Source organism: Scyliorhinus canicula, chromosome 5 (assembly GCF_902713615.1).
Source record: "Scyliorhinus canicula chromosome 5, sScyCan1.1, whole genome shotgun sequence".
In the NCBI taxonomy this organism is placed as follows: Eukaryota; Metazoa; Chordata; class Chondrichthyes; order Carcharhiniformes; family Scyliorhinidae; genus Scyliorhinus; species Scyliorhinus canicula.
This window is the reverse complement of record NC_052150.1, coordinates 221,195,761-221,218,384: the sequence shown is the minus strand read 5'-3', so window position 1 is coordinate 221,218,384 and position 22,624 is coordinate 221,195,761. Positions and strand designations below refer to the sequence as shown.

The following is a 22,624-nucleotide window of genomic DNA, read 5'->3' as shown; positions in this document are numbered from 1 at the left end:
TTGTGTACGCCTTACTCCCAACTGTCGGTAGCCGGATGTCATGGGAGTGTCCCTTTAATAAATGTTTTGTCTCATCACATGGCTTCAGTGATGTCATTGTGTGGGTGGAGCTGGGCTGTGGCTCTAAGTTTTACTTTTGCTTTTGTTCGGCGCTTGTTTGTGGCTCTGAGTTTTTTTGCTTTCGTTTCCACATTTGGGTGCTGGATTCAGACAGAGAAGTCTTGTCCTGTCTCTCTATCCTCATTTTAAAAGCTGTTTCCTGACTGCTGGATAACCTGAAAAGAAATAATAGCTTTCTGGAAGGAATTCAAACTTACTGTTTTGGAAAGGACACAAGAGAATTTATACAAGGTCTTGAGTGCTGTGTGCTGGGCCACACCTTTGAAAAGGGGACACTGGTTTATGGGATCTTGTTATTGAATTGGAACAGCTGAAGGGGGAATTTATTAAGGGTTATACATCGAGTACTGTAGCTGTGTGGGGTATTTATGTTGGTAGTTGATAAAAATGCTTATGGTGTGTGTTTATAAAAATGTTAAATAAATTTGTAGAATTATGCTTGTATTTCATTAAAAGTGCTGAAGGCCTCTGTTGATTAACACCTGAAAGGCAGGCCCTTGTGCTCATCGTAACCAAAATCAATAATTAACTGGTCACCACGTTATAGGAAGGATATGCCTGCACTTGAGAGGGTGCCAAGGAAATTTACTAGGATGCTGCCTGAGCTACGAGGAAAGATTGGATAGATTTGGGATGTTTTCCTTGGAGCAGTGAAGGTTAAGAGGGGTATAAGATAGAGGTGTATAAGGTTATGAGGGCTTGGATAGGGTGGATAGGAAGGCACTTTTTGCATGCAATACTCCCGTTGTGGCCTAACCAACATTTGTTAGCCCTGCCCAAGTACATTACCTCACACGTTTCTGGGTTGAATTTCATTTGCCACTGCTCTTCCTTCCTGGCCGGTCCATTGATATCCTCTAGCAGTGTACGGCTATCCTCCTCGCTATTTACCACCTTACCAATTTTTGTGTCATCCGCAAACCTCTTGATCGTACCCCATGCATTTAAGTCAAAACTATTAACGTACACCAGAAACGGAAAGGGCCCAGCATCAAGCCCTGTGGAACCTTACTGGAAACAGAAATCCAGTCACAGAAACATCCCTCGACCATCACCCTCTGCTACCAGCCTCGCAGCCAGTTTTGGATATATAATGCCATTTTGTTCCGGATTCCCGTGGACTCTTACTTTCCCAACCAGTCTGTCATGAAGGAGCTGATCAAAAGCCTTACTACAGTCCACAGAGACCCCGTCAAACACTCCTGGTTTGCTCAAATAACTTGATTAAATTTGTCAAACACGACCTTCCCTGCTGACTATTCCTGATTAATTCATGTCCATCCAAGTGCAGATATATTCTGTCCCTCAGAATTCTTTCTGGTAACCTCCCCACCACCGAGGTTCGACTGACTGACTGGCTTATGTTTCTTCTATTCCTCTTGTCCAGTAAAACCCCAGATCTACCTTCCTGAACTAACAAAAAGCTACAGGCAACGGATTTCTAACAGCCCAGTCGATGATGGATATACAGACATGAGCCAACCTAAGGATTCCCACAAATTGCTGGAGTGCAGATCATCTTTAACTTTACTGTCATCTTCTGAGGAATCCGCAGATCTGAAAGTACCCAAACCTCAGGTAGGTGGTCCAGTCCATGTGCATGGATGTTGTAAGCTTTTGAGATTGGGAGCCACAGGTACCTAAGATAGGCAGTCAAGTATTTGTAAGTAAATTTAAGGAAGTTTATTAAGAAGTAAATGTTTAGATATGATGCATTAGCTAAATAGACAGGAATAATATCCGACCCGTGACAGTGGGGAATGATTCACTGATCCCAAAGGTTGAATGGATGGTTGGCACAGTGTGTACTGATTTCAGTTCCTTGTGGTGGCAGAATTCTGCTCTCTAGCCAAAGTTCGGAAACTCTTCTTCCTAAATCCTCCTCACCCCTTTCTGGCCCATCATGTTGGTCTCATGGTTAATGGTCCCAGGTTAACATTACTATCTTAATAATGGCCCTTGGCAAGAGGGAAACTAAAAATTGACTTTGAGCTGAAGTGATGGACAAGGGGGAGGTGACTATCGTTCATCTGAAGAAGGCAACTGCCTGACTAGGGCTGCCACCCGACGAGGTCTGCCTCCTGTCTCAGAGAATTCATTAATATAATTTGGCTGGGATTCTCCAACCTCGCCCGCTGCTTGGGATTCTCTGGTCCCTCTGCAAGTGAATGGAGTTTTGGGTGGGGTGCCATAATCTCCGTTTGTGCGTGCACTGGGATGTCAGCGGGTGAGGCCGGAGAATCCGGGCCTTTCTTTTGAGAGGCTGGTAGTTTCTCCTATGTCAATCGCTTGTTTGGACCTTTCTAACCAATGAATACGGAACAGGTAAACAAGATGTCAGGATAGTCACCTCCCCCTTGTCCATCACTTCAGCTGAAAGTCAAATTTTAGTTTCCCTCTTGCTGAGGGCCATTATTAACATAGTAATGTTAACCTGGGACCATTAACCAAGAGACCAACAGTTCTGGTTTTATTCATAATTTATTGTACCCAATTAATTTGTTCCAATTAAGGAGCAATTTAGTGTGGCCAATCCACCTACCCTGCATATCTTTGGGTTGTGGAGCGAAACCCATGCAAACACGGGGAGAATGAGCAAACTCCACACGGGCAGTGACCCAGAGCCGGGATTGAACCTGGGACCTCAGCGCCGTGACGCAGCAATGCTAACCACTGTGCCGCCATGCTGGCCTCTGAGACCAACAGTTCTAAGGACTGCGTACGCGTCTTTCCAGTGAGAGAATTAAATCGGTTTGCCTTGTGCTAGAGATACCAATTCCATATGAAAGCTATACTTATTTTGCAAGGTATCATTTATTAAAAGTTCCATTTCTTACCATGTCATTGGTACTGAAGTGCTCTGCTTAGAATCTGTTCATTCAAACCGGGCTGTAAGGAGGAAAGAAGTTTATTTGCTCTAAGGCATAGAGTTTAGTTGGTAAAGTCAGTGTGTCACTGGGAAATATCGAATCCTACCATGGTTACAGCACATTAGGAGGCTATTCGGCCTGTTGTACCTGTGCTGGCCCTCTGAATGAACAGCTCACTTAGTGCCACCCCCCCCGCCCCCGCCCGCTTTTTCCCCATAGCCATAGCCCTGCAAGTGTTTCCTTTTCACATGACGACTCAATTCCCTTTTGAAGTCTTGACTTAACCTGCCTCCACCACACTCTCAGGCACTGCGTCCAGATCCTAACACTTGCGACATGAAAAGGTTTCTCCTCATGTCGCCATAGCTTCTTTTGCCAGTTGCCTTAAATCAGTACCCTCTGTTTCTCAATCCTTCCACTAATGGGGGCAGTTTCTCCCTATTAATCTGTCCCTGAGAACCTTCTCTTCTCTAAAGAAACTTCCCAATTTCTCCGATCTTTCAATGTAACTGAAATTTACATTCCTCATCACAGAATAGCTACAGCGCAGAAGGAGGTTATTTGATCCATCATGTCTGCATCAGTTATCTGAATGAGCAATTTGCTTGAAATGAAATGAAATGAAAATCGCTTATTGTCACAAGTAGGCTTCAATGAAGTTACTGTGAAAAGTCCCTAGTCGCCACATTCCGGCGCCTGTCCGGGGAGGCTGGTACGGGAATTGAACCGTGCTGCTGGCCTGCTTGGTCTGCTTTAAAAGCCAGCGATTTAGCCTGGTGAGCTAAACCAGCCCTAATACCACTCTCTCACCTTCTCCCTCTAACCCTGCACATTCTTCCTTTCAAATAACAGTTTAATTCTCCTTTGAATGCTGTGAAGAATGTAAGAAATTGATAAACATGTTATATTATATGTGTATGCTACAGTAATATTTTTAACAATCCTTGTTTAATTGAAAGACAGACATTGTGGCTGCATAAGGTACAATTAAGATTTGATAAAAGTGTGACCATCATTATTTCAACCCATGCTTGTGTTTACAAGAAGACAGGGCGGCACGTTGGTGCAGTGGTTAGCACTGCTGCTTCACAGGGCTGAGGTCCCAGGTTCGATTCCGGTCCCGGGTCACTGTCCATGTGGAGTTTGCACATTCTCCCCGTGTCTGCGTGGGTCTCAGTGCCACAACCCAAAAGGATGTGCAGGGTAAGTGGATTGGCCATGCTAAATTGACCTTGAATTGGGAAAAAAAGAATTGTGTACTCTAAATTAATTTAAATTTTTTAAAAGTTTACAAGAAGAGGCTGATGGGATTTTGCTCTGATTTCTGGGGAGTAGATAGAGGCATTTGGGTGAATTCCCCACCTCCCCAGCCACGTGCTCCTCAGCGGTGCGCCGTCGCCGGCAATGGAATCCTCCGTTGCCCACTGCCGGCTAATGGGATTTTACATTGTGGTCACCTCATGCTGCTGGGAAACCCGTGGGTGGGGGTGCACTACTGGCGGAAAGGAGAATCCCATTGGGGAGAATTCACCTCATTAGGTTTAAACTTAAGTAATTAGCTCATTAGAATGGAGTGGGATAAAGATGACGTAGTAACGGGAGGAGCCAGGTCTGTGGCAGTCGGTTTTGGAGTTAATGCTGCTGGAAGCTGTGAGCTGAACAACAGATTCTGCAGAAAGCTGTCAGAGATTCAGCATTAATCCCACAGGATCTCTTGCTCTCTTCCAGCAGTATTTTAAAGGAACTTTCTATCCAAAGATAGGCAAGTAATCCTGTGTTTGATAACTTTATTTAAAAGTGGGTTTGACTTTTGATGCGTCCCGAAACACATGCTTGTTAGGTAATTTGGACATTCTGAATTCTCCCTCTGTGTACCCGAATAGGCGCTGGAATGTGGCGACTAGGGGATTTTCACTGTAACTTCATTGCAGTGTTAATGTCTTGAGACAATAAAGATTATTATTATAATAAACACTCACTGCATGAAATAGATTTTTTCTCATATCGCTTTTGCTTCTTTTGCCAATTAGTTTAAATCTGTGCCCTCTCATTTCTGGTTCTTTCACCAATGGGAACTATTTCTCCCTATCTACTCTGCCCAGACCCCTCATGGTTTTGAATACCTCTCTCTAAACTCCTCTCAACCTTCTTTTCTCAAAGGAAAACAGACCAACCTCTCTAATCTGACTTTAGAACTGACGTTCCTCATCCTGGAACCCTTCTCATTCATCTTTCCTGCATTCTGGACTCTTGCCAATCTCTCCAATATCTTTGTATCCTTCCTGAATTGCAGCACCCAGAACTTGACACAATACTCCAACTGAGGTCAAACGAGTGCCTCCAGGAGCCACGTGGAGATGAAAACAATAAACTTGTAACAATGTCAAATAGTTCTGGCAGATACATTCCTGATAGTGAATAAAACAAAAAAAATCTGAAATCTCATCAAATGGGCGATCCCTTAAAACCTAGATCAAAAGCATCTAGTCCTTTAATATCCTCTGTAAACTGTCACTTAATTGTAAACTTTGAACCATCTTTTCAGGTAATTGTAGCTTTGAAACTCGGACAAGCATTCACAATGATTTAATTTAATAATAACAATAGACTTAATAATAATAATCTTTTATTGTCACAAGTACAAAGTTACTGTGAAAAGCCCCCAGTTGCCACATTCCGGTGCCTGTATGGGTAAGCCGGTATGGGAATTGTACCCGCGCTGCTGCCCTTGTTCTGCATCACAAACCAGCTGTCTAGCCCACTGAGCTAAACCAGCAGTCTGACGTGGGAGCCCTTGTTGTTGAGATGCTCGAGGGCTAAGTGAAGGCAGCATGGTAGCATTGTGGATAGCACAATGGCTTCACAGATCCAGGGTCCCAGGTTCAATTCCGGCTTGGGTCACTGTCTGTGCGGAGTCTGCACATCCTCCCCGTATGTGTGTGGGTTTCCTTCGGGTGCTCCGGTTTCCTCCCACAGTCCAAAGATGTGCAGGTTAGGTGGATTGGCCGTGCTAAATTGCCCATAGCGTTGGGTGGGGTTACTGGGTTATGGGGTTACTGGGTTATGGGGATAGGGTGGGGGTGTTGACCTTGGGTAGGGTGCTCTTTCCAAGAGCTGGTGCAGACTCGATGGACCGAATGGCCTCCTTCTGCACTGTAAATTCTATGTAGGGCCAGGGAGATAGTGTCTATTGTGGCGGTGTGCAAATTCCAGTGGACTTTGAGGGAATATGAGCAAAGAATTCTATTGAAAATACACAAAGATGCTACTGTTTTCTAATCTGCAGCAGATGGCTTGTTAATCATCGCAGCGCATTGGAGGTTTCTTTAACTTTAAGTAATAGCTGCAGCCATTTTTTAAAGTTTAAAGAGCAGGGCATTCAAAACACTTCAGATCCTGATGGTTATGCAGACCTTATCCACCCTTCAAGAGCATTTATATCTATTCCATCAATTCTTGACTCTCACTCCATGGAACAAGGCATTTCTAACAATCAAAATGGTATTTGTTTGACCTCGGCACTAAGTTCTCCCACTGGTAAAAATTGGATATTGGAAATGGGGATGAGACTCCCTCATGTTGGAACCACTCATAGACATTTATTTTTTTATATATAAATTTAGAGTACCCAATTCATTTTTTCCAATTAAGGGGCCAATCCACCTAGCCTGCACATCTTTGGGTTGGGGGGGGGGTGAAACCCACGCAAACACGGGGAGAATGTGCAAACTGCACAAGGACAGTGACCCAGAGCTGGGATCGAATCTGGGACCTCGGCATCGTGAAGCTGCAGGACTAACCCACTGGGCCACCGCTGCCCCTCATAGACATTTTTAAAGGTCTATGGAGTATTCCTTACCCTGCCAAGATCCATCCCTTGTTCTGTTCCCAGGCAGAGAATGTATCATTCTTTTCCTCGGTTCAGTGCTCCTCACTGGCGTTCTCTGTTCCTGATGCTGCTTCATGTATTTACAAACCTCTTTCGGTGACACAAACCATGAACCTTCAGAAACATTCCCAGTTTCATCTTCCCTCAGCAGATAGTGAATGCTTTCGTGCTTTCTTACTTGGCTACTGTCTAAGTCGAAGATTGCTGTCCGCCATGGTAGCTCAGAAGAACATGCAATGTCTCGCTCATAGACCAGGGAGTTAAAGTGATCAGGTTTCACCAGCCGTGCTTTTCCCATAATTTTAGTTCATCACAGAAACGAGGACCTCTTTATCTGAGAGTGAACCCTCTGATGCCACGCTTCCCGTGCAATTTTCAACTTTTTTTTATTGTGACATCTTTGTGTCAGCAGTTCTTTCTCAGTTAAAACTCCTTCAATTTGGGGCAGCATGGTGGCGCAGTGGTTAGCACTGCTGTCTTACGGCGCGAAGGTCCCAGGTTTGATCCCGGCTCTGGGTCACTGTCTGTGTGGAGTTTGCACATTCTCCCCGTGTTTGCGTGGGTGTCGCTCCCACAACTCAAAGATGTGCAGGGTAGGTGGGTTGGACATGCTAAATTGCCCCTTAATTGGAAAAAATGGATTGAGTACTCTAAATTTTTTTAAAACTCCATCAATTTGGATAGGCAAGACATGCAGAATTAAGTAAGCAGCAAAAATGTTGGTTTCTAAATATTTACCCAATTTTACTTTGATTGAAAGGAAGAAAAGTCCAAGAAACACCTCTGGAGGGACGAGCTCTCTTTTGGCCCTCGAATCCAGGCACGGCAGGATATGGAGAAGTTCGAGAGATGCCACAACTTCCTGAAAAACCCACGCTACCTGCCTCCTCAACAAGGAGGCAAATCTCTCATCATTCCAAAGAAGAAGATAACGAAGAAAGTGGGTGGAAGGCGTATATTTGTAGACCAAAGGTATAACATGCCCAATTTAGGACTGGGGTTCATTTCTATAATGATAGAATTGAAAAGCAGAAAGTGATGTCAATTCTATATAGAATATTGATTACCCTACACATGGATAACTGTAGACCCTTTTGGTTTTCATATAATAAAAAGGTTATAAAGGCTCTGGAGAAAATTAGGATGATAATAGAACCGAGAGGGAATACCTATTAGAAAAGGTGAAGACTCTTTCCTCGGGAAAAGAGACTCCGGAATAGAGTTTTTAAAGATCGTGAATGGATTTAGTAGGGTGGATGTTGTGAGACAGGACTGGGCCATGAATATAAAATAGTAATAGATCCATGTCAATGGACTGGTTAGGTGCCCAGTGTCATGGGAGTCTTTAAGAAAGGTTTTTGTCTTATCACATGGCTCCAGTGATGTCATTTCTGTGGGTGGAGCTGTACTGTGGCTGTGAGGTTTACTTTCGCTTTCAGACTTGACTGCTGTGGACTCAGACATGAGAAAGAAGTGTTTTGGCATACTCTGGACTTCAAATCCCTCCACTGCAGATGTGGAAATTTGATGACCATGAAACCATTGTCGAGTGTACTGAAAACCCATCTGGTTCACCGATGTCCTTTAAGGGAGGAAATCTGCCGGCTTTACCTGGTCTGGCCTACGAGTGACTCTCAGACCCAAAACAATGTGGTTGACTCTTAAACGCCCTCTGAAGGGTCATTAAGAAATGGGAAGTGGGGCAGCACGGTGGCACAGTGGTTAGCATTGCTGCCTACGGCGCTGAGGACCTGGGTTCGAATCCCGGCCCTGGGTCACTGTCTGTGAGGAGTTTGCACATTCTCCCCGTGTCTGCGTGGGTTTCGCCCCCACAACCCAAAGATGTGCAGGGTAGGTGGATTGGCCACGATAAATTGCGCCTTAATTGGAAAAAACAATACCACTACGCCACTGCCTCCCCCTAAAGGTTTAAAAGGTTGGAGATTATAAGAGGGTGGCAGGACTGAGGAAAGCCAAGTAATTCCATCGCTGAGAAAGAATGAGCAGGAACAAAAGAACTAGACTTTAAAAATTTCAAATGATGAGGGGAGGAAGTGTGTTTAAGGTGCAGTATTTGTCTTCATCCAGATCCCTCATTATTGAAAATAATTTTTTAAATATTTACTCGTGGGAGGCGGGCATCGCCGGCTAGGCCAGCATTTATTGCCCACCCCCAATTGCCCTGGAGGGGGCAGTTAAAAGTCAACCACATTGCTGTGGATCTGGAGTCAGATGTAGGCCAGACCGGGTAAGGAAGGCAGATTTCCTTCCCTATAGGATATTGGAAATAAAAACCCGGATGATTTCTGGGCAGCTGATGTATAATATTATTTATTTTTGTGTGCAGTGACCCCAATGAACCTATTCCTGTTTTCCTGGCAAATCCACCCATTATTCTCTTTACGGACTACAAAGTGGGACAGGTTTATGAGGTAAGTGCAAATGGTGTCAACATTTCCAAAATGATATAAAAATGCCTCAGTTAAATGTTTAAGATGGTGGATGGGGGGGGGGGGGGGGCAGCCAATCAAGTGGGCTTATTGTCCTGGATGGTGTTGATCTTCTTGATTGTTCTTGGAGCTGCACTCATCCAGGCAAGTGGAGGGCATTCCATTACATTCCTGACTTGTGCCTTGGAGATGGTGGACAGGCTTTGGGGAGCCTTTGGTCTTATCTTTACTCTTTATCGTTCTCATATTCAGTTAAATAGACCATCTTGTTATGTTCCATTATTTTGTTCCAGACAAATGTTGAGTTGCGGAATTTGACTTCCAGCAGCCGCCACCTCAGAGTTATCCCACCGAGTACTTCATTCTTTTCCATTGGACTGGGTGAGTCACCTGCTTATTTATTATTCACTTGTGTGAATTGGTGTCAAAATTCAATGCCTCGGAAGCTCCTTGGGATATGTTACTGTATTAAAGGATTACAAAATTGTGTGCGTGGGTTTCCTCCGGGTGCTCCGGTTTCCTCCCACAGTCCAAAGATGTGCGGGTTAGGTGGATTGGCCATGCTAAATTGCCCGTAGTGTCCTAAAAAGTAAGGTTGGGGGGGGGGGGGGGGGGGGGGGGGGGGCGGTTGTTGGGTTACGGGCATGGGGTGGATACGTGGGTTTGAGTAGGGTGATCATGGCTCGGCACAACATCGAGGGCCGAAGGGCATGTTCTGTGCTGTACTGTTCTATGTTCTATGTTCTAAAATTGCAAACTGTTGTACAGTAGGATAATATCATGAATCTGTACCTCTGGAGACAAATCAGATGAGAAACGAGGATCTCCTCTGTTTACTAAGTGATCCAAATCAGTCTACATCCACGTAATTCCCCATGGTATTATATAAGAGCATGGAGATTTCTGCTGTTTCTTCCATTTGTGGAGTTTGGCTGTGTCCCACTCAAGGTATCGTTGTTGGTGTCATTGATATATCATAGAATTTACAGTGCAAAAGGAGGCCATTCGGCCCATCGAATCTGCATCAGCCCTTGGAAATAGCACTCTACCCAAGCCCACACCTCACCCTATCCCGGTAACCCAGTAACCCCAGCCAAACTTTTTTTGGACCTAAGGGCAATTTAGCATGGCCAATCCACCTAACCTGCACATCTTTGAACTGTGAGAGGAAACCAGAGCATCCGGAGGAAACCCACGCAGACACGGGGAGAAAGTGCAAACTCCGTGTGGTGATATGCATCACTGTAAATACCAAGGGATTAATGTAAATACACGTTGACTAGCTATACACTAGAGGGAGCACCAGAGACATGACACACAGACATTCAACCAATAGGCCAGTAAGATAGGACATGACCAATGGGCATTCACGATACACACAGAGGTGACACTACCACAGGGGGGCATTACACCAATCCATATATAAGGACACAGCACACATGATCTTCCTCTTTCCAGTGGAGCTCTCAGTGAGTACACAGGGTTGATTCAACACATCACACCCACCACGTGGATTGTAGCAGACTGGTTCGTCAGTCTGAGTAGCTATAGCAGGATTAACAGGAGAGTCGAATCCAAGTAGGAGAATTGTTAACAGTTTAATAAATGTGTTAAAGCTATCTCCAAGTCTGAACCTTCCTTTGTCAGAGTGCACATCAAGGAAGCAGCTTATACTACGCCAAGAGCATAACAAAATACTCCGTCCAGACAGTGACCCAAGCTGGAATTGAACCTGGGACCCTGACACAGTGAAGCAACAGTGCTAACCACTGTACTACTGTGCCCCCCCCAATATGTGCTGGCTAGAAATGTTGCGTAATGTTCATAGCAAAGTGTGACAGGAAATTGTTACAGGAAGCAAGTGTGACATTGAAGTGTATCCCATCTCATGTGACTTAAACTGGGGATAGAGAAAAATAAATGTAGCCTTTCCATTAATAATCATAATAATCTTTATTAGTGTCACAAGTAGGCTTACATTAACACTGCAATGAAGTCACTGTGAAAAGCCCCTAGTTTGGAATAAAAATATATTTTTAAAAAAAGTTAATATCAGCTTTTTCGTGTCAACTTTTCCATTGTAAATGCTTGTGTCCGTATTTAATATGAAAATGCCATTGTAAACATGTCACACTTTACATATTCATCCACTGGGTGGCTTTGTTCTCAATCTGTGAATAATGCTATCTTTTTTTTAAAAATCGCCTTCCCTCAATTTGTTACCATCACTTGTGTCATTTAATCACCCCTGCCCTCCTCTAGCCCATCCAATCACTTTTGTTTTTTCCTCTGCCTCCTTATTCCCCGACCTTGCACTTGTTAACACCTTCTCAGTTCTGCTGAAAGGTCAGCGACTTTACTTTTAACTCTGTTTCGCTCTCCACTGATGTTACCACGCCTGTTGAGTATTTGTAGCATTTTCTGTTAATTTTAAAGATTTCCAACATGTGCCGTATCTTGATCTTGCTCTAATTTTCAAAGGATTGGCTTATGAGGAGAGACTAAGTAGACTGGGACTCTACCCATTGGAATTTAGAAGAATATGGGGGGGATTTGATAGAAACATAAAATTATGAAGGAAATAAGTAAGATAGAAACAGGAAGGTTGCTTCCACTGGCAGGTGTAACTAGAACTCAGGGGCATAGCCTCAGAATAAGGGGGAACAGATTTAGGACTGAGTTGAGGAGGAACTTCTTCACCCAAAGGGTTGTGAATCTGTGAATTCCCTGCCCAGTGAAGCAGTCGAGGCTACCTCGTTAACTGTTTTTGAGGCAAAGATAGATAGATTTTTGAACAGTAAAGGAATTAAGGGTTATGGTGAGCGGGCGGAGAAGTGGAGCTGAGTCCACAAAAAGATCAGCCATGATCTTATTGAATGGCGGAGCAGGCTCGAGGGGCCAAATGGCCTAATCCTGCTCCTAGTTCTTATGTTCTAAGAAGTTTTGTTTTACAGAGGTATAACAGCTGTATATATTACAACAAGCCCTGCTGACAGAGGAAAGGCTGCTCCATGCATTCTCGCACATTCTGCTTTTCAGAGGCCTCTGATGCCTCAGTGAAGGAAAAAGAATGGTTACATGTGTTCCTGTGCTAAACCTCTGTAAAACAAGTACTGTCATGTGGAAAGAATGCTCAGTTGTACATTCTGATCATCATACTTCAAGATGTGCAGGAATGTAAAGAATATGAAATAAGAACACAATGCACAGGACATATCAGATGCTAAATATTTCTCTGCTAATATGCTGAGACTTGTTGTTTACAAGCCTCAAAGGGTGCTATTTACTATAAACATAATACCGATAGACGCCGGGGCATCTTCCAGGCAGGGAATAGATATCAGAGATACTTTTACACTCACCTGATTGCTTTAGAACCTGACTACAGGTAACCAAGTTCTATGTACAAATGCTAATCTGATTTGAAGGAAGAATATTTGAGACTGTATGGCTGGGGTGGCCATTCATAAATCGTGATGGGCACAGTTTTCACTTTAATCAGATCTCTGGCAATATGGATATCTTAGTGCTGAAGATTAGATCAAATTGAACCCGAGACTCTCATACCTGGCAGCTGAAGCTGTTGATATTTCCACTTCCTCGCTCAGAGGCGGGTTGGACTCCGTACCTGAGATCAGCTTACTCCGTGCAGGCTAGGCATCGAACCCGAGACCAGGTAGACTCTATACTCTGTTCTTTGCCGCAGATGATAATAATAATCTTTATTAGTGTCACAAGTAGGCTTGCATTACCACTGCAATGAAGTTACTGTGAAAATCCTGTAGTTGCCACACTCCGGCGCCTGTTCGGGTACACAGAGGAAGAATTTAGAATCATAGAATTTACAGTGTAGAAGGAGGCCATTCGGCCCATCGAGTCTGCACTGGCCCTTGGAAAGAGCACCCGACTTAAGTCCACACTTCCACACTATCCCCGTAACCCAGTAACCCCACCTAACCTTTTTGGACACTAAGAGCAATTTAGCATGACCAATCCACCTAACCTGCATATCTTGGACTTCTACCATGAAGACTGATGCAAAATAAGTATTCAGTTCCTCTGCCATTTCTTTGTTTCAAATGACTACTTCTCCAGCCTCATTTTCCAGTGGACCAATTTCTATTTTTGCCTCTCTCTTATCTTTTATATATTGAAAAAACTCTTGCTATCTTTTTATATTACTAGCTAACTTACACTCATATTGCATCTTCTCCTCCCTTATTGCTTTTTTTCTCAGTCCTCTGCTCACTTTTAAAGGCTTCCCAATCCTCTGGCTTCCCACTAATCCGTGCCATCTTGTATGCTTTTTCTTTTGCTTTTATGCTGTCCCTGACTTCCCTTGTCAGCCATGGATGCCTCATCCTCCCCTTGATTCAGGGAGGTGGTCACATCTCATGTTCAGACAGGTAGATGGGTGACTGCCATGAGAGGCAGGCAGGTTAGGCAGGAGCCTCCTGTAGCTATTCCTCTTTCAAACAGGAATACCGTTTCGGATACTGTTGGGGGGGATAGCCTCGCAGGGGAAGAAACCAGCAGCAGCCAGGCCGCTGGCACCCCAACTGTTTCTGCTGTAGAGCAGGGTTGGGCTAAGTCCAAGCAAGTGATAGCAGTAGGAGACTCAATAGTCATGGGCATAGAGGCTGAGGGGAGACCTGATGGAGGTCTACAAAATTATGAAAGGTATAGATAGGGTGGACAGTCAGAGCCTTTTTCCAAGGCCGGAAGTGCCAATTACAAGGGAGCACAGGTTCAAGGTGAGAGGGGGAAAGTTTAAGGGAGATGTGCGGGGTAAGTTTTCACACTGAGAGTGGTGGGTACCAGGAACGCGCTGCCAGAGGATGTGGTGGAAACAGGCACAATAGCAACATTTAAGAGGCATCTGGATGGGTACATGAAAGGGGAGGAAATAGAGGGATGCGGACCGAGTAAGGGCAGAAGGGCTTTTCTTTTAGTTAGGGCACCATGGTCGGCACAGGTTTGGAGGGCCGAAGGGCCTATTCCGGTGATGCCTTTTCTTTGTTCTTTGAGACTTTCGCCCTCCGCAGCACCTCATACCACAGTCCCTCCCCCAGCGCCATCCCCAGCTCCTCTTCCCACTTGACCTTAACCCCCTCCAGAGATGCCCAATCCTCCAAAATCCTCCCATAAATTGCCGAGATCCCCCTCCTCAACTCATCACCGACAACATCCACTGCAGCAAAGGGGAGAGCGGTGCCACCGGAAAGGTCAGACAGACCTTTTTCACAAATTCCCGTACCTGCACGTACCTAAAACTCTCCCCTCACGGCACCCCAAACTTCACCCCCAACTCCTCCAGACTGGCAAAACTGCCCTTCTAGGAATATTTTCATCACCCCTTTGTCCTTCCATCCCCAAAACCTCGCATCCATCCTCCCAGGCTCAAACCCACGGTTCCCCCAAATCGGCATCAACTTCGACCCCGCCCCCAGCTTAAATGCTGCCGAAACTACCTCCATATTTTCAATGTGACCACTCCCAACGGATTCCACGAATACCTCCCCAGGGGCAAACAGAAGCAGATTTGTCGCCAACGCAAGCAACCCTGGCCACCCGTAATGGCAACTCCGCTACCCCAACTTGTGATGAAATTGTTTAATGAGCACGTTTAGTAAGGTGTGGGCTGGATGCAGGATAAATACAAAGAGAACCATTGGATTGTTGTAATGAAAAGGAAACAGAGTGCCATATGGACGTGAATAGTGGGGTGTTTCGCAGCACCTGCAGTGCCGAGAACGACCCCGCTACCGAACAGATTTTTTGTGGCCTCTGCGGTACTTACCTCATTTCCTGCACTGATGAACTCGATCTTCATTGCCCTGGATTCCATAAGCCTTCTTGATGAGTCTCCCATACGGGGACCTTGTCAAAAGCTTTACTGAACTTAGTTTATTGGCATTCTTCAGGAAAGGAAAGCTTCCAGCTCATCTAGACCGGCCTGTATGTATCTTCAACACATGCTATATACTTGACTGAAATGGATTAGCAAGCAACACCACTCTAACTTATTCTTGTTGCCTGTGGCCTATTCATTTAAATGCGCAATACTCTTGAATTATTTTTGCGGTCATGCAATAAACTTAAGAGGCCAACTTGTTCTCAGCCTGCATGGGAACTTAGGTGTGTGTCCCGCATGGGAACTTCGCTGTGTGTCTCGAGCAGCTTTGAGTGAACATTGCCAGCAAGCCACTTAGCTGTAATCAATTTAATAAAAGCCAAATAATGCGAATGCTGGAAATCTGAAAAAGAAACAGAAAACACAGGAAAAGCTCAGCAGGTCTGGCAGGATCTGCGGCGAGAGATAAACAGAGTTAACGTTTCCAGTCCGCATGACGCAAAAGAAGAGTCTGAAGAAGAGTCACACAGACTCGAAACGTTAACTCTGTTTCTCTCTCCACAAATGCTGTCAGACCTGCCAAGTCTTTCCAGCACTTTCTGTTTTTCCATTATAGTTGTAATTAATTGCTAGACAAAGACCAACGCCTTCAGGACCAAGTATTAAATGGAGTAAGTAAGGAGAAACAGGCAACTTGGAGACCAAGGAACACATATTGAAATAATTGGCAAAGAAACCAAGGTGGGAGATATGGAAAGTATTTTACAAAGAGTTATAATCTGCTGTTGTAACTTCCAGAAAGCAATTGAATCAATTTCCTAAGAAGGAAAAGGATTGAAGGACTATGAAGAAAAATTTAGAGTAGTACTAACGGGTAGTTCTTTCAGACAGCCAGCAGGGACACGATGGGACCAATAGCTTCCTTTCCCTTGCTGTATCACTCTGATTAGCTTGTCCCTGGTGATGATAAATTATGGCAGAGCACCATTTTTCATTCCTTTAAATGTTTCCCACTCTGTTTCACCAAACAGGTAAATTTCCAGGAGAGGGAGGAATTGTCGCTCCAGGGATGAGCTGCCAGTACACCGTCCGATTTGCTCCTGATTCTCCAGCTGAATACAAGGATTTCCTAATTGTGGAGACACAGACACCGTATCCACTTGTGGTCCCCATTGAAGCCAGGAGACCTCCTCCTATATTAACCTGTGCGTAATTTACTTTTGTCTGGGGAGGTGGGGGTGTTGTGTGTGTATGTGTGTGTGTCTTCACTATCAACGAAAACCAAAGAATCTTGTGGGTGAAGATCTACAAAACCTCTGAAAAAGCAGCCCAAGTTGTTGTTGCAGCAGACAAGTGGGATAACCTTGGTGGAAATCCCCCTTTCACTTCACAAGCAAGGCAGCTTGTTGTTGTTTTAATAATCCTGCCTTTTGTCCCTTTGTCCTTCTTGCTTCTCTCATATCAACCATGACCAAGAGCATGGACAGGCTCACTGCTCTCAATCCTTCTTCCAGTAAGTTGTTGCTTCATCCAGGATCCAAGCAAAGTGAAATGCTTCAACGTTCTTTGGCACAATTGTGTTTGTTTTGAAGGCTGATGCCTTCCACTCTGTAGATTAGGTTGACAACGTATCTATGCTGTTAATGCCACCACCTAAGTACATATGAGATGAACTGGTATTTCTGAGTGCCTTGTTTGACAGAGGAATGCTGGTCAACTCACTAGGACTACTATGCTCAGTAATTTTTAAATTCTGTAATTTGAATAATGTCCACTTGGACTGAGGTCTAACACCTCAACTGAAGACTGCTAATACAGCAATCCCTCAGTGCTACACTGGAGTGTCAAATACAGCTAATACAGCAATCCCTCAGTGCTACACTGGAGTGTCAAATACAGCTAATACAGCAATCCCTCAGTGCTACACTGGAGTGTCAAATACGGCTAATACAGCAATCCCTTAGTGCTAGACTGGAGTGTCAAATACAGCTAATACAGCAATCCCTCAGTGCTACACTGGAGTGTCAAATACGGCTAATACAGCAATCCCTTAGTGCTAGACTGGAGTGTCAAATACAGCTAATACAGCAATCCCTCAGTGCTAGACTGGAGTGTCTAATACAGCAATCCCTCAGTGCTACACTGGAGTGTCTAATACAGCTAATACAGCAACCCCTCAGTGCTACACTGGAGTGTCAAATACAGCTAATACAGCAACCCCTCAGTGCTACACTGGAGTGTCAAATACAGCTAATACAGCAATCCCTCAGTGCTACACTGGAGTGTCTAATACAGCAATACAGCAATCCCTCAGTGCTAGACTGGAGTGTCAGATACAGCTAATACAGCAATCCCTCAGTGCTACACTGGAGTGTCAAATACAGCTAATACAGCAATCCCTCAGTGCTACACTGGAGTGTCAAATACAGCTAATACAGCAATCCCTCAGTGCTACACTGGAGTGTAGCAGATGAGTCATAGAGCTTTAGAGTGCGGAGAGAGCCCATTGTATCTGCGTCGGCCATCAATCCCATTTTCCAGCACTTGGTCCGTAGCCTTGTATGCTGGGATATTTCAAGTGCTCAGCTAAATGCTTAAGTGTTGTGAGGGTTCCCGCCTCTACCATCCTTTCATCTGGAACAGTGAGTTCCAGATTCCCACCATCCTCTGGGTTAAAATATTTTTCCTCACATCTCGTCTAAATCTCCTGCCCCTTAACCGAAATCTATGGTTATTTTTATTAAATTTGTTTAATAAATTTAGTGTACCCAATTCATTTTTTCCAATTAAGAGACAATTTAGCGTGGCCAATCCACCTAGCCTGCACATCTTTTGGGTTGTGGGGGCGAAACCCACGCAAACACAGGGAGAATGTGCAAACTCCACACGGACAGTGACTCAGAGCCGGGATCGACCTGGGACCTGGGCGCCATGAGGCAGCAGGGCTAACCCACTGAGCCACCGTACTGACAGTCCCTGATTATTGACCCCTCCACTAAGAGGAAAGATACCTTCCTATCCACCCAATTTGTGTCCCTCCTAATTTTATACACCTCAATCAGGTCCGCCCCCTCAGCCTTCTCTGCTCCAGGGGAAACAATCCCAGCCTAACCAGTTTCTCTTGACAGCTGCAACACTCCACCCCAGGCAACAGCCTGGTGAACTACCTATGAGCTGAGCTGCACTAGTGATGGTCATAAATTATCTGTCAGGAGGTGCATGAGATCAGTCACTGGAATTATGCCCTGTCCAATCCTCCCTCCTTCCCTGTGGAGACTCACCCAGCTTTGTTCAGCTCTGCTCCACAGTGGAATATCTGAGGGAGTTCTAACTTCCATGTAAATTCAGCAGCACCAAATTTGCTGGCACATTTTTAGAAGTGTTTCTTTGTCTCTCCTCCAGCTCCACAGCCCTGCATGATATCTGTGTCCCTCTATTTCTGGCTTCTTGAACGTCCCTGATTTTAATTGCTTCATCATCAGTTGCTGTTCTTCAGCAGGCCCTAACCTCTGGAAATCTCTCTAAATCCCTCTGCTTTTCTACCTTTCTTTTATCCTTTAAAATGCTCCTTAAAACTGACCAAACTTTTGGCCATCTTCCCTAATAAAGTCTTATATGGCCTGGTGTCAAATTTTACTTGAGAACCTTCCTGTGAAGTTCCTTGGGATGTTTTAGAAGGGTACAAATACTGTATAAATACAGGTTGTTGTCATTTTTGTTTGTGGTGATTTCTTACCTCTGAGAGTGAAGGATTGAGGCCCCACTCCAGAAAGCTGCAGCTAAAAGATGCAGCACGGTAGCATGGTGGTTAGCATAAATGCTTCACAGCTCCAGGGTCCCAGGTTCGATTCCCGGCTGGGTCACTGTCTGTGTGGAGTCTGCACGTCCTCCCCGTGTGTGCGTGGGTTTCCTCCGGGTGCTCCGGTTTCCTCCCACAGTCCAAAGATGTGCGGGTTAGGTGGATTGGCCATGCTAAATTGCCCGTAGTGTCCTAAAAAGTAAGGTTAAGGGGGGGTTGTTGGGTTACGGGTATAGGGTGGATACGTGGGTTTGAGTAGGGTGATCATTGCTCGGCACAACATCGAGGGCCGAAGGGCCTGTTCTGTGCTGTACTGTTCTATGTTCTATGTTCTAAAACCTACACTCCTTAATTGGCCAATTCTGGGTAAATCGCAATTGGGTGACTTCTCCACACAGTGCGGACCCCTGACTCCTATTTGATCCGAACTGCGAGGTCCTGAAACCCTGCCCATGATGTCCAAATGCTCGCATTGACATCCAGCAGGGATGCTGTCTCTGGGTAAGGCTCAATCTGACTCTGCGTTAGCAGGGTCGGTTTTCATCCACACTCCAGTAGCGGACACTACAATGCCACCTCTGAATACTGGATTGACGTCCAGCACGGATACGTCCATTCACTCGATGTGAGCGGCCGACCTCCATCATAAGGAGTAATTGGGGCTCTTCAGCCTTGGTTGCAATACACCTAGCAGAAGGTACCGTGAAATTAAAATCTATTGGGATGGCAACATGAAACAGTCAGCTACTAGTAACTGGCTGGAAAACCTCACTTGAACCCTGGAGCAGAACACCAGGCTGATGTTTTGCATGGTAAATTTACGTGTCAAATAAGCTTGCTATAAAGGTGATTTTGCTCAGTGTTATACAAATAGCATTCATTGTACCTGACCTGCAGCACTGCACTCTATTCTAGCCATGGGGCAACCTGGTGGCACAGTGGTTAGCACTGCTGCCTCACAGCATCAGGGACCCCGATACAATTCGGGCCTTGGGTCACTGTCTGTGCGGAGTCTGCACGTTCTCCCCATGTCTGCGTGGGTTTCCTCCTGGTGCTCCCGTTTCCTCCCAAAGATGTGCAGGTTAGGTGGATTGGCCATGCTGAATTTCCCCTTAGTGTCCTAAGGTTAGGCGGGGATAGGGCGTGGAAGTGAACCTGGGCAGGGTGCTCTTTTGGAGGGTCGGTGCAGACTCGATCGGCCGAATGGCCTCTTTCTGCACTGTAGGGATTCCATGGCGGAACACTTGGGGTTAAATTCCTCCTTCATTTAAAAAAAATACTCTATTCCAGCTACAAAACAGTCGCAGATTTTCAAAATTGTTAAATGTAATTGGAACACTTTAGGAAGCTTCTAAGATATATAAACACAAGGGAAAGAGGAACGAGGATTTGGTGCAGTCAAAAAAACACCTTTTTAATTATGTACCAAAGTGATAAATATTGAAAAGCTACCTAGAGTTTTGAATTTTGTAATACAGTGAATGAATGTAAAGAGTAAATTGCTGTTTCCTGCCTGTGACCCACAGTACCTGGTACTTTAGACTGTGGCTACTGCCTGGTGGGCGGAGTGAAGATTACAGAATTCCTGTGCAGAAACGATGGATACAACTCTGGCTGTTTCTGCGTGATGCCGAAGAAAATGTGGCCGACTACAAATTTCAGGGTGAGAATTCTGTATGGTCTCACTGAACCAGGAGCTTGGAATCACAGGATGGGGGCAGAGGAAGTTAGGCACACACTGCTGGGCTTTGTTTCATGAATAATCTGTAGGACCTCTGCCCTGTTCAGGGAAAAAGGCCTTGCAAAGGCAAGTAACTGAAACACTTGGTACTTTGTAGACTCTGTCCCCACACCCATCCCCAAAATGTGCCTTCTCACAGCCTCTAGTAAAGTAAAGTTGCCGGAGTCCCAGATGACCATAGGCTGTTTTCCTCTTTGAGGGGGAGAGCTGACTGGTGGTGATTCAACCTGATTTAACCTGAGGATCACCACACCTCCGGCGAGGGGCTAGGTTGAGAAGATGGGGTCTTCATGAATAACCCCAGCCGGTATAGGAATTGAACCCATGCTCTGATCCACCCTTGCCAGAGGGAGTGCCAGGGTGCCACCCTGCCCTGTCCCTGACCACCCGAACGTCTCTAATGGCCAGGTGCCATTGCAACTGTTCCACGTTTCTGGAAACCAGTACTAAACGGTGGCCTGGCAAGGTCTCCCAGGTGCGGCCGTTAAGCCCCAGCTGCCAGGAGAATCATGCAAATGCATATTTAAATAAATACGCATCTCTGGATCAGACTCAGAGACCCAGATCATGACCTGTTGAACGAAATTCATGGTCGCCAACAGTCTTTACAAAAAATGTTTTAAATTATTGCTTGATTTGACTAATGTCTTTTCTTTCTATTCTGTAGAGTGTGGCAGCTGCTGGCTTTCTGGACGTAACTCCTTTTGCAATCAGACCTGCTGTGTTTGAGCTGAATCCAGGCCAGGCCCTGATCCTGGAGGTCAGTGAATAAAATCTCTTTCATAAGTTCATAAGATAAAGGAGCAGAATTAGGCCATTCGACCCATCGAGTCTGCTCCGCCATTCTGTCATGGCCGATGTGTCCCTCATCTGCTCCCTACAATATCACAGACCAAGAGCTGGATTGCGAAATCAGCCAGAGCATCTCCTCCCTAGAACACATGACCTAGGTGTAGGGGGAGGCAATTTAGCCTCCGCAGCCTAAATACCTTCAATGTGATCATGGCTGATTCCATCCTGGCCTCAACTCCACCATCCTCCACATTCTCCATAACCCTTCAACCCATTGCCAATTAAAAACCTTTCTAACTCCTCCTTAAATTTACTGTCCCAGCATCCACCGCACTCTGGGATAGTAAATTCTACAGATTCGCAACCCTTTGGGAGAAATAGTTTTTCCTCAACTCTATTTTCAATTTGCTAAGATTATGACCTCTTGTTTTAGAGCTCTGACCCATATCAGTGAAGCTGATTAAATTACAGCCATTTAAAGTGGCATGTGAATATTTTACAAACAAAAGCATTCAGGAAAGGGCAGATAAAGGGAATTAAAGTAGATAGCTGCTGACACCAGTGAAGACAGAATGAGCAAAACAGGCTTGTTAAATATCGGACTGGCACAATTAGTATCACAGAGGCCGTGGGGGATTTCACATCTCATCGGATTTCTGGGCGGCCTGTTCGGGCCAAGGTGGGCCGGGTTGGGAGAGATGGGGTCAGGGGTGGCTTAGAGCACGGAAATAGATTGGCGAGAAAAGTGATGAAACCGATTACTACTCCAGTCCGACACCACACCAGCGCAGCCCTTAGTCAAATCCTCCAGGTCAGTTGGCTCTTTTAAAATATACTCAATTAAAGGTTGATGCATGAGACATTCTACAAATGTCCTGTTTTGGACAGTTGGATTTGAGACACTATGCTTGTATCCCATCACGGCAGCTGGTGGTTTATGAAATCTGGAATTAAAAAGCTAATCTCTGTATGGTGACCATGAAACTAAAACCCACCTGGTTCACTAATGTCTTTTAGGGCAGCACGGTAGCATTGTGGATAGCACAATTGCTTCACAGCTCCAGGGTCCCATGTTCGATTCCCGGCTTGGGTCACTGTCTGTGCGGAGT

At 45.2% G+C, this 22,624-nt stretch overlaps 1 protein-coding gene across 3 annotated transcripts in view; it reads left to right on the top strand.

Moving 5' to 3' along the window:
* The window catches only part of dlec1 (DLEC1 cilia and flagella associated protein), a 191,005-nt gene that overhangs the window by 33,184 nt on the left and 135,197 nt on the right, over window positions 1–22,624 (top strand). For all 3 annotated transcript variants that reach the window (XM_038798563.1, XM_038798564.1, XM_038798562.1), the window contains exons 7-13: window positions 1,508–1,698; window positions 7,640–7,851; window positions 9,227–9,311; window positions 9,623–9,710; window positions 16,215–16,388; window positions 20,509–20,645; window positions 21,391–21,483. In XM_038798563.1, the coding sequence (XP_038654491.1) occupies window positions 1,508–1,698; window positions 7,640–7,851; window positions 9,227–9,311; window positions 9,623–9,710; window positions 16,215–16,388; window positions 20,509–20,645; window positions 21,391–21,483 (980 nt within the window). The remainder of the gene's footprint in view (window positions 1–1,507; window positions 1,699–7,639; window positions 7,852–9,226; window positions 9,312–9,622; window positions 9,711–16,214; window positions 16,389–20,508; window positions 20,646–21,390; window positions 21,484–22,624) is intronic.